Source organism: Acipenser ruthenus, chromosome 17, assembly GCF_902713425.1.
Source record: "Acipenser ruthenus chromosome 17, fAciRut3.2 maternal haplotype, whole genome shotgun sequence".
NCBI classification, from domain to species: Eukaryota; Metazoa; Chordata; class Actinopteri; order Acipenseriformes; family Acipenseridae; genus Acipenser; species Acipenser ruthenus.
In genome coordinates this window covers 24,732,685-24,745,195 of record NC_081205.1, presented here as the reverse complement: position 1 = coordinate 24,745,195, position 12,511 = coordinate 24,732,685, and the positions used below count along the sequence as shown (strand labels likewise).

Below are 12,511 nucleotides of genomic sequence, written 5' to 3'. Positions count from 1 at the left end.
CATTACAATTAAACCATTCCATTGTAATCAGCGTGAAGAATGCCAGCGTAATAAGGTCAGTAAAAACCTTTCTAGAAATCAACTACTGTACTGTATGCACGTAATAGTTTCTTAAATCTCTATCTAAATGTAATCTATGTTTCTGCCACTGCCACGAAATCCGCGTGTTCAGATTTCTTTACGTACTCTTTTTATTTGCTCAGCACACACTCTTATCTCAGGGGAGACGTTAGGAGGACAGAGATGTTATTACTCCTAGTGGGATATAGTTCGTGCTCTGGACCCGCAGTATATTCGGATGACCAATATAGTACCCAAGAAATTGACAGACTCATGTATCTAAAGTGTTTTTACGAATCAGAGTATGATCAGTACTCCTTCGGTTTATTAACAGTTAAATATTGGATTGAGTAGCTACAGGCTACTTCATATCCCCAGCTGACAGACGTTCTGGGCAGTCCAGTGTCTTAACAGATATTAACGTTAACACTTTAATACATCTTTATGTATTCGTGCAGCCTGCAGGCCTGGCCACGACCACGACACTAAATACACCCAGTAGCCTCTTTCAGCACATTCAACAAATGTTCTCCTATTTTCTAAACATAGCGTGAGTCCCTTATAGCAATACATGCAATACATGTGAGATAAAATAATAATTGATTAATGCTTACCCATTAATATAGATCGTAAAAGGATATGACTGTTTTCACCAGGCAACATTAAACTGAGTTAAATCAGTTCAATTATGTTTTTGGTTTGCAGAAGATGGACCACCTTGCCCTGTCTGGGATGAGTGTGGTACTCCATTGAAATTACTCTGGAGTTAAATAGGTTTTTCGTCTCATTGGAATACATGGGGCGCCTCAATTAAATCCAATCATTAATCAGGTGGGACAGTTCTTATCCATTTTACAAATGATAGTTTTCAAAAGATCCGGACTAACTTTTCAGAATTAATAGGTGTCATGTACTCAATAAATTCAATACTTCATATTTGTCTAACTCCAAACCTATGATCTCCCCTCCTTTATCTGAAAAGTTAAGTGAACCAAGGTTCCCAGGATCTTGGTTTATAATATAATATAAAAACTCTACTGCATGCAAAACACTAATTTTATATGTGTTATATATGAGAGATGTTCTTAATATGTGACATCATCTTCTAAGTGATTATATTATGCTAAATTAAAGGTATGTGTTTCTTTTAACTTCATATTGTTTCAGCATTTTGTTAATGAGTCAGTTTTGATTCCATATACCATTGTCTAACAGAGTATTTGACAAAAGTTAGTCTCATACAATATTCAAGTCATTTAGTTTCACTAAATTTAACCTTAAACCTTAACACTCCATCTACATGAGGCTTGCAGCTCTGCTGAAGTGGAACCCAAGGACATTCCCTCTTTCTAGATAAGAAGAGAGGCCCTGTTTTCACTGCAGCAGTTTCAAATCACCACATTATAAGGAATCCATCTACCATCATTAGACAATAGTATAGTGGATTAATAACAAGGTACATTATAGTATATTATTACAAACTTAACACAAAAACATAACACAACACCTTTTAACTTCTATAATTCAATGGATATCATAATGTCTAGAAGTCTTATTGTTCAATAGAAAGAAGAATAAACTTGTACCATTTTCCCATTTAAGTAAATCAAATACTGCTCCAGGTTTTAATCTTCTTATCACTACAGCAAAGTCGTGAACAAGCAATAATACTTGTCAGTTGTAAATAATATGTTTTCTCATTATAGCAAATACTTGCAACATATTATTAATCTTATGAAATAACTGTTATGAACTATAAACAGTGTCAATTAGCACTGAACCTGTTTCATTATAAGATAATCTTTCTATTAATTTACCTCTGTTTATCAGTTGCTATAATATTACTTTGGTGAATCCCTCTTAAGATTTAAATCCAAATATAGGCCAGTATAACTGTATTCAACTAGGCTTGACCCTTCTCTTTGTTCATACAAAATCCAGCCGAGACAGGATTTCTTTTCTTAAGACCTTGGCTGTTCAGTTTTAATGTTAATTTATTGTTGTATAGAATTCTTTTCTTATCTTGTTTTTGGAAAACATAAATTTGTCGGTGTTATTAACGTTCACTTTTTGCCGGAATGGTACTTTTTATCAAGCGTCATGCTTTCTGAAGATAAGATATGCAAGTGGTAAATCGTTCATTATATATATATATATATTTTAAAAATTCTCAGATTGCTAAATGTTTAATTAGACCATGTGTAGACTGACCTATTTCATGGAGCAAGAGAGCCACCTACTAGTGGTACAAAGATACTCTTTCTTTATCATTCCTAATATCTTTGACACTTTATAATACATTCCATATCTGAAATTACCTAGTCCATGTCCTGCGTATCCCAGCGTTCCCAGCAGGCTTCAACTTCTGTGCCGGGTTCAGCTCTGGTTGGTTCCGCGAAAACGACAACAGGCCCCTTTATCCAAAGTTTAGCATCACAGGTGTGAGACTCCATCTTCCTCACTTCGTACCTACAAGATACTTGGACACGTTTAGCTGGGACACATTCTACACATTCCAATTTACCTAGATGTGCCCATTTCACTAAATGACCTCCTTCACAATTTATGCATTCAATCCTCTTAATATCCTTTGGATCTACGTTTAGATGAGAGAAAGAAATTCCTTCAGAATCATTACATTCAAACAAGATTCTACAGTGTTTAGCTAAATGACTACAGGCTGGACAAAGTTTGGGCCCAGTCACTGATGTCTTGCTTTGGCACATATTACATGCACACATAACAAGAGGATTATGTTTCAATTTGTGTGTCAGGGTTAATTCTGCACCATGTACAATAGTTCTGGATCTGTACACATTGTTACTATACATTCCCTTCTGTTCGCACAGAGTCACTTTGCGAGGTACGCCTTCCATCCAGAACACTGAAGGAGGCCAAAACTCACTGTTATTCATATTTTCTGGTATCCAATTACTGTTCTGCCTCACATCATCAGTTGGTAGACACAATACAACTGAATCTGATTCAATTGATGAACCATTTACTGTAGCTTACTGAGATCCTCCATGCAATGGAGTCTAATGTTTTACTATATGGAATAACTAGTTCAGCGTCACCTGCGACACCACTTAACATCCATCAGTTACTGTGGCAACAAATTGCATTGCTGTTGTTAAATAAATTACTCTGCCTTTTTATTTCAGAGATTTCAAACAGCTGTCTGCTAAAGAAGAAGAAACGTCCCTAGCCAGATCACTCGCAGAGCGCTGGACTGAACTGGGATTAACAGATGTCCACTTAGTTAATTACACTGTTCTTCTCAGCTTGCCTGGTTCCACCCCAAACACCATCACTGACAAAGACAGAGGCCAGTGCTTTCTTCCAAATGGACAACCATGTGATACTGATACTAAGCCTTACCATATTGACCAGCTGTACTCTTATGCTGCCTACTCTGCAAAGGGAGTTTTGGAGGTACTAAAGTGTTTTCTTTTTACATTGCCCTCTTTTTTAATCTCATCAAGATACTTAACATGCTAACAGATTGATAGAGTATATAGTATAAACTGACAAATAAATAGAAAACATGTATAGTCTCTAGGGGTTTCTACATGTTGGACCTACAGCTGTATGAAAGGCATTTGATGGTGAACCTATTACAGCTTGTTCTCAACATTGTATAACATTTCTATTATAATTTCTATGTTGCCATTCTCTATTTTGTTTTTGTATAGTCATGTTATCTAAAATGTCATCAAAAGCATTATCTTGGCTTTAGGTAATTATTATACTGCAGGTAAGTGCTGTATGCATTCTGTCTCTATACTGTAATTACTACAATAACTGGCATATATTATACAGAGTATCCTGTGGTCACTAACATTCCCTCTGCAGGCATCTACACTGTACATTTGACCTCCTCACTGCTTGGCAACAAATAAACTGTTGTACAAAATGACTGAACGTTTTTCATCAGAAAAAAAAAACTTGATTAAAACAAGTAAGTAGTAGGAGCAGTTTATTTGTATGTGTGTATCTACAAGACTAAATGGGATTCAGTATGTTGTTAAACAACACCAAAAATCACAAAAACGTTATCAACTTTAAAATGAACTTCTTTTGGAGAGTAAGAAAATACATCATGCTTTTTTTCTGGGAAACCAAAGCCCCTGCTGCAATACAATGAAATCAGGGTTTGTTCTGCAAATATAGATCTCTTCGGAAGCTGCTCCTGCTCATCCATCATGAGCCAATTTTTATGAGGTATTCAATTTGTGGGCTGTTATAACCAATACATAGTATTTGTAATATCTAAAATCTACTCTAGAAAACTACTTATTGCCAGTGTGATGGATGGTATACCTTGGGACTCCTTTGTAATGCAGTAGGCAGTGAAAAGATGGCATAATGTACCTTGTCTTGGAGAGAGAGAGAGAGAGAGAGAGAGAGAGAGAGGTCAGTGCACATTTCATGTTTTAGAGTGTTTAAAGTGAGTGGAATGTGTTAGTAATTCACATTGAGAAAGTCACTTGGATGGAGCAAATACTGAATTTGTGTAATGTATCTGTAGCCAAATTATAGATAAAAGGAGGGATGTTGTCTTAACCCCAGCACACTATAACAATCACAAGTCTGTAAAAATACACTGAGTGAGACTTGTGGTCTAGGTTTTGTTTGTTTGTTTGTTTCAACCAGTTCGTTTTTTTTAAATATATGTTTAATTACAATGCTGCATATTAAAAGGCAAAACTGTTTATTCTTGATATCTTTATTCCTGTACTGCAGGGCATTCATACTCAAATTGCCGAGATGCAGTCAGACCTGTGACCTACTACACAGGCATTAATTGGGTAACTGGTAGCTGCACTTTAAATTATACGTTATTAGGGGGGAACAAAGAAAATAACCAATAATTATAAAAAAATAATCTAAGTATGTTAAGTAGCATTGATAATGATCTGTTTTAAAATACTGCTTACAGTATATCTTTATAAATCCTGCTGTTGGCTTTTTATTGACCCTTATTAGCATCCCAATATACCATACACACTGTAGAATAGGTCTATAATGGAGCTGGATTTATAAGTTTATTTCCACCACTGTTTTGATCATAGAATTATATCCCAGACCCATAGTCTTTTTAAATAAAATAAAAGGTATGGCATGAGTAGCTTCCGGTTCTCATGATCATAGTCTGCTTAGCCTAAGCTGTCTGATATTAAATTGTCAATAGTAAAGCAGTAATTAAAAGTCCCACTGATAGCTGCATGAACCCCTGTAGCCTTTGCAATAGTGCCTTTCTAGTAACCCAAGCCCAAAGCAGCTAGTGAACTATACGTTTATTTGTCAAAACCAATAAAACCCTTTTAAGCACCACCAAATTTGTGTGTAATCCCATTGTAGCATCCATCAGCTATGTTTGATTTCCCTAGTGGTCTTTTGGTAGCCACCATTGGCTATGTTTGATTCCACGCTAAGTGTCCCTTCTTAGATGTGTATCTATGGCAATTCGTCATTAAACAGCACCAATCTTCATATAGAGACAGTCAAGCCCTTTTCAAACCTGCCAGACTTGTCTTGTTTACTTGCATAGCTTGATTGACAGTTAGCTTTAATCGATATTGCAGCTGTCACTCTCTCACAGACCCACATTCCTGACTGTGGCCCTTACAGATCCTCTATCACCGCTTGGTAGTCTTTTTGTTGGGTTTAAACCCAAGCTGGCAGTGTTCTGGCAAATCAATTTTTTTTTTGTTATGAAATAAAAAGGATTGACAGCACTATATATGGAAGATGATAGTCATAAAATGCAGTCTTTAAATAACAACAGTGTTTCTAAAATTCCACAGAGAATATTGAAATATGATCAATTATAATGTAAAGGGATTTTTTATAATAATAATAATAATAATAATAATAATAATAATAATAATAATAATAATAATAATAATAATTATAATAATAATAATAATAATAATAATACCAAATTACAAAAACAGTTAAAGGACTCGCTCTATTGTGTAGGAAACGACAGTATGTGCTACTGAATGGCAGTTGAAAACAAGTAAGCTGTTTCTGAATGCTTGTTAAAGATCCAAGTAAATGCTCCACCTGTAATGACGTCACATCTCTATTGGATAATGCTTCTTCTTACACCCCTAGGGTAATCAGACATGCTTTGACTGTAGGTCATTCATTTTAGGCTCATTCATTTTAAGTGCTGAGTTCGTATTTGTTCTACCTAATGCAGAAAATAAACGCTAGAATTGGCTTTGTGTGTTGATCTACTGTTTGATATCAAATACATTTACTTTTCTAATTATTCCTTTAAAGACATTGTGACGACCTGTAATATCTCTTGAGGAAAGACTTGTAACAAGTAGCTGGCAGCCTGAAAAAGCACTTCATATTTGCTGAGTAAAACCCATTTGCTTCAAATGGAACTCTTGCTGACAGTGGGGGTTAATGCTGTGGCATTGTACATTCATACTGTGATACCGTAATGATACATTTCTAGTGTGTTCTTCAAGGGAGATGCGCTTACAAATGTCATCATACATTGCTGAAAGCATTTAAGCCAGTCACATCACAGCGGTTTTGGGCTTTATAGAGCACAACAGCACCCAAAACTGTACTGGTATCAGGCAAAAACAACTCTAACATTGCTGCCCAAATTTATTTTTCAAAACCATTTGCAAACCTGAACAACTGTGAAAAAGATCAGATAGAAAAACAAAATGGCACACCATATGGGCCATAACAAGACTAAAGGGTCTAAACAGACCTAAACCAAGACTGATGTGAACTGAGGAGTCAGCAGTAGTCCTAAGATTGTGCCTCCACTACTCATTTACACAAGGTAACATACAGTTCTCTTTACGTTTGTTACTTTGGCGGCATATTTGAACATTTTGATAACATTACATGGACAGTAACAGTAAGTTAAAGATTTGTTTGTGTTTTCTTTGCATTTTATTATTCAAACATTTTAAACCATTATAGTACACCAAAATATGCAAGCATCTCGTAACAGCCTCTCATCCCCTTCTGTTCTTTATTGGATTATCTCAGCATAATGGCTGGTTAAACACCTGCGTCAATGCCAGGAAGTGTTCCTTTGAGGAATGTTCTTTAAAACACAATATAAATAAACAGAGTTCTTGGAATCCAGTGATTTAGATATAAAATGCCTTCTGCTATTTATATATTTCAGAGGATAAGCAAGTTAAAGCAGATATAGACTGTACCTATTGTTAAAATATGTTTCTGTCTGCCACCAAGACTTTATATCAGTTCTATTTGTTTTGATTAGAATTAGCCTGCCACAGTCAGGATTGTGTACCAGCAGAAATCACTCGCTCCAAATCCAGTTGGTGGAGGAAGTAAGCCATGCAAATGATGACTTCTGGCATTTATTTTTTCTTGTAATTTGAAACACTCAATTCAGTTGTCAGCTAACCACTGCAACCCATGCACCAATCATAAGAAGTGGTGATCAACAGACAACCTCTGTTCCCACTGTCAACCAATCATCGCTTTTCACCCACTGACCTTATCAACAAAGGTCAACAAGCTAATGCCCAGAGCTCCACCATGGGAGTCTCCACATGGACTTGTCAGGTGCCTGGCTAGTAGTGGTCACTGGAGCATGATGAGATGAACTAGCCCTATCTAATTCACCTCCCTTATACAGCAGGAGCACAATAACCAATGCACTGCTCTCTGTGGGCCCCTGGCCAAGTTGCTGTGAGTAGGACTTGAAATATTACCAGTACAATATAGATGAGCCACTGGAACCCCTCATTTTATTCCCTTTTTTTCTCATTTGCATTTTTTATAAAATAGTTTCCTGGAATGGATATTTCAGAAAAAAAGGGTCTGTCCTTCTATCTGTAAAAAGGAAGATACAGGCCTCACTCTTTGTGTCTTTAACACCCTCTGGTATTGTGTTTCCATGCTAGGTTCTGATAGGAGTAATTCTTTCTCAGTAAAAGTGTTAACAGGAATTTGCATTAAGAGTGAGGTGTATTGGCAGCCCTTGCCTTTTGCCTGAAGATTTTCACAAACAGGAATTATGAAATAGCATGCATGCACTGCGCTTATTGTTTAGATGTTCGGCCGGTTTCTTTCCTTTTCTTCCAATCACGCATTATGAATATTGGTAAGAATAATTTGCTATTAAAATTCACCGGTCCTTTCTCAGCAAGTTACAGAAGTACTAAGTGTCTAAGAAAGCAGCAAACGACTAGATACCTCGTTATATACTAACAACATATTATGAATAATTCCCATACTAAAAACTGCACAGTTGATCATTAGAGAAGTAAGACTTTTCATAATCTGCAGTGTCAGTGAACCCTGTTTCTAGGGATCATATTATCTGCATTTGAGGCAAAGATATGTTATCCCTATATATGAATATTTTCTTAGTTTCTACTTGTAATTGCAGGATGGATAAAATGTTGTAACATTTAATTGTAAGATTTTTAACTCCCCCACTCCCTGCATGGGGCATGCTGAATATTCGAATGAGAAGACCAAAAGCTTCTGCTAGAAAATGAATCCCTACAATACATGAATGTTCATCTTACTGTACTGTACAAGTAATTAAGTTCCTCACCCTTTTAGACTCCTATTGCTTGTGGCATAACTCACATGGTATACCAATGTCATATCTGCACTGTTGAGTTTAATAGAACAGTTTTATGTTGCAAATGCTGACAATGGTTATAAATCTTCTATTCCCTTAGTCTCTAGATTCAAAGTATATGTGCTTCCTTCACAGGCATTGCATTTAATTTGCTCTTAGGTCTAATGAAAAATGAATTGGACTCAGGTAACACAGTCAGTGCCATAGCATGATTATTGTAATACTTTTGCCTGCACTGAACATTCAGAGTTCTCTTTATGTGCTATAATTCTATGGTCCTGGTACAGGAAGGATTTTACAGCTGCAGATGAACCTGCTTATAACCATTGTTCAAGGTCTAAAAATTGACTTTATATCCAGGTGATAGAAAATACATAACATGGCAATTCATTGTCACATGATCGGGTCTGTGGCCAGTATACAGACCGTCTTTTATACAGGTTGGACTGTAATTTTTGTATCCTGTAAAAACAACTTTAAAATTTGATGTGCACATTTACATATTATAATTCTGGTTACTATTACCACGTTTAAGACCTCTAATATGTGGAATTATCTATTTAATTAATGTGTCTAATTTCAATACTGTAATGCATTGAATTTAATTAATGGAATCATTTTCTTTCTTTTTGTCATCAGGCAGAAGTGATTGATGTGCAGTATGGAACACTGGATGATTTGATTCAAGCCCATGCAGCTACCAATGTTGCCAATAAAATTGCACTATTGAAACTAGGGCACGTACCGTTACTTTATAAGGTAAGCTTCAGATAAAGTTTAAGGAGATTATCAATTCCCTAAAGTTCTGTCAATGCAACTCTCCCATGTATTAAACCCATAGGGGCAATATGATTTAGCTGCTGGGCAAAGATTTACTGACCCTTTTACTTACTTAATACCACACTGATGATCTATAAAAACACGTTTTTGATATCCGATTGTATGTTAGAGACATTTACCATTAGTACAGGTGTGTAGCTTCTGAATTGTATATGCTTTAAGTAAGTTGTCCAGCACAGGGTGATACTATAAATGAATAGTTCATATTTTGATGTGTTGTTTTACTGACTGTTCATTTAGGCTATGTATGATTCTGAAGTCTGGACTTTGGCCCTCAGCCAATGCTTAACCAATCAACAAATACAAACTCTGCCTATTATCATCTACAGTATATGGAAGGTTCTTGGCATTCCTTCTTTCCTTCAGTTTAAGTGAACAGCCTCCAATCACCTCTACTGCGTCTACAACAGACCCTTCTGGGGGTCAGTGGCAGTTCTCCTCTAAATTTAGAACAATCATTTTACTTTTTTTCAACCAAGTTGTTGCCTGCTTGTACCATTTTTGTTTTTTTTACAAAACCATCACCTCACCTGTACCATAATTACATTTTCTTTAATGCATTATAGCATTTAAGGTAGCCCTGATTTAGTCTTTTGTGTCAGCTTTTGCTTGGTTTAGTCTCTTTACTTGTGGCTAGATCTAGACCAGCTGCTTAAACTTAATCTTTCTAATTATAATGGATTACCGCAAATGTCAGAAAAGTACATTGGTATGAATAAGCTTTAGTTCAGCTTTGAGCCTTATTAAATTCATACTTCTCCCAAAGTCACTACTTTTTAATTCAAAGGCCCTGGCTACACAGATAAAAATAAAGTGCATTTTAAAAAGGTTACTTGCAGTTTCATACAGTAGGCAAGCATAACGAGAAACCCACCGCCAATAACATGGAAATTAAACAGAGTACATAAAAATACAGACATTTGAGACCCAAAATGTTTCACTTAACTGTTACATTTTATTTCATTTGGATTTCACACTGCATATAAATACATGGAAACACTAGACCCTTGCTAATCCAAACTGACCTATAATACTAGAACCATGCTATCATAATCAAATTCATGCTGATAGCATCTGTAGAAACCAAACTTCAGTTCTAGAATTCTAGGATGAACTCCATGTAAGACATTTACAGCTGCCTGCATTTTTAATTAAATGGCTAACGCTTCTGTTTGATGAAGTATAAAAAACATAACAGCATTTTTAGTAATAGCCAGTTTCCTCTTAAGAGCGGATGTTAGCGAGCTATTGGCCTCTGGAGGGAAAAGGCTAGCCCTGCAGGTGTCTGAGCTTACTAGGCTCCTGGCCAGTAGGGTCCGCTATAGCAAGAGCTGATGCGACGCTCCCTCCAGAATCCCCAGCGAAGACCGGCGACTTCGCACAACCAGAACGCCAGGCTGCCATAGCCCGCCCCCAAACGGGGGATTTATTGACCCACTTATTAACATTACTACAGACAATTAAAATAGATTGAAGTGGTGTTCACAAAAATCTGATTCATAAATTTTGAAGTAGCTGCACTAAGATCCTCCTCTGTTTCAGCCATTAGGATAGACCCCATTGCATTGAATATCTTCTTAGTATTGTTTTGTGTATTTTGAGGGTCATGTTTTGTCATTGAATTTTGCAGATGTCCAGTTTTGCTAGGGCTTGTGGAATCTTAATACAAATCTAAAGCTTTTTAGGTTATAGATTGGCGAATAATCACCTTGCTATGGTTTCTCAGGAGACGGTCAAAGTCAAGGGAACACTGTTTCTTAAGCAATATTACTATGGTGCATAAATGAAGCTTTATACAACAACAATGCATGAATGTTATTGAACCTTTTACATTTAATATAATTTGAAATGTGTATTTTTTGCTTTAATTTATGGGTTGTGAATTCATACTTCTGTTGTCTGGTTTGCATATCTTTCACAGATCTAGTCACTTTGCCTAATTCTGCTGTTGACATGCAGTATCTTGCATTCCCGGACCATTTTAAACTGTAAGAGTATGCTATCCTGCTGTGATTTATCATACTACCTTTGGATTCTCACAGGAGATGAGCATTACTTTTTCCACATAAAGTAATTTCCCAAACACAAATCATGGTATTCCAAATGAATACATCAAAAAAAAGTTATGGATCACTTTGTTTCTAAAGACATAGTCGTCCCTTTTTGTGTGTTATGGTTTTAACAAGTACCATTTACCATGAATAACATTGTGTTCCCAATGTCATCAAACTATTTATTTAGAAGTCTGACTAGATAGTAGTCTCTTGTGAATCCTTAAGCTCCATCTTTATGAAGGTCTTTTTCTTAAATTGATCCATCATGGGAATGAGCTACCATGGCACCACCCATTAATCTCAATCCATTAGATGTATAGTTCAAATATGCATATACTCTGTAAGAAAAATAGGTGTTGTGGTATATTTTATTGCACCAGCCAAATGAATGAGCTACTCATGCTTTGGGATCCACACAGGAGCAGTTTGGACACCTCATTTATTTTGTTGGTACAAGAAAAGAAGGTCTCTTACTACCCATTTTCTTGCTCATTTTTCTTGAAGCAATGTTGCTAAAAATACTGAGGTTGGACAAAATAGAAACAACTTCAAGAGTAAATTGGATGCAGGGGCCAATGGGCAGCAAGGAGGGCACTGATTCTATGAGATTGTTCTGTGTGGGACATGACCACCCCTCAATTATTATTGCCAGGGAAAGGAAGCTATCAGTCTTTTCTCCAGAATCACCTACATCTCTTTTAAGCGTTCCTTGTAAAACACCAATATAATGTGAAGCTTTTTTTCATAAGTTATCATGAGTTTAATGTATTCTTACTTAGACTCTGGAAGATAACATACAGTATGTTTCTGTATTGTGCTGTTCTGTACTATATTCCTAATAGACAGAAATTTAAATTAACTTGAACGTAGAGCAGGACATTTCAGGCATTACAGGTACAGTAAGTGGGAAGATAATTGAAGCACTGGTGCCCTTTAATGTTAATAC

General features: G+C 36.1%; 1 protein-coding gene across 4 annotated transcripts in view; it reads left to right on the top strand.

The window, feature by feature from the left end:
• Nucleotides 1–12,511, top strand: part of LOC117423232 (inactive N-acetylated-alpha-linked acidic dipeptidase-like protein 2) — a 289,018-nt gene that overhangs the window by 147,943 nt on the left and 128,564 nt on the right. For all 4 annotated transcript variants that reach the window (XM_058990195.1, XM_034038735.3, XM_058990196.1 and 1 more), the window contains 2 exons: nucleotides 3,225–3,495; nucleotides 9,311–9,430. In XM_058990195.1, the coding sequence (XP_058846178.1) occupies nucleotides 3,225–3,495; nucleotides 9,311–9,430 (391 nt within the window). The remainder of the gene's footprint in view (nucleotides 1–3,224; nucleotides 3,496–9,310; nucleotides 9,431–12,511) is intronic.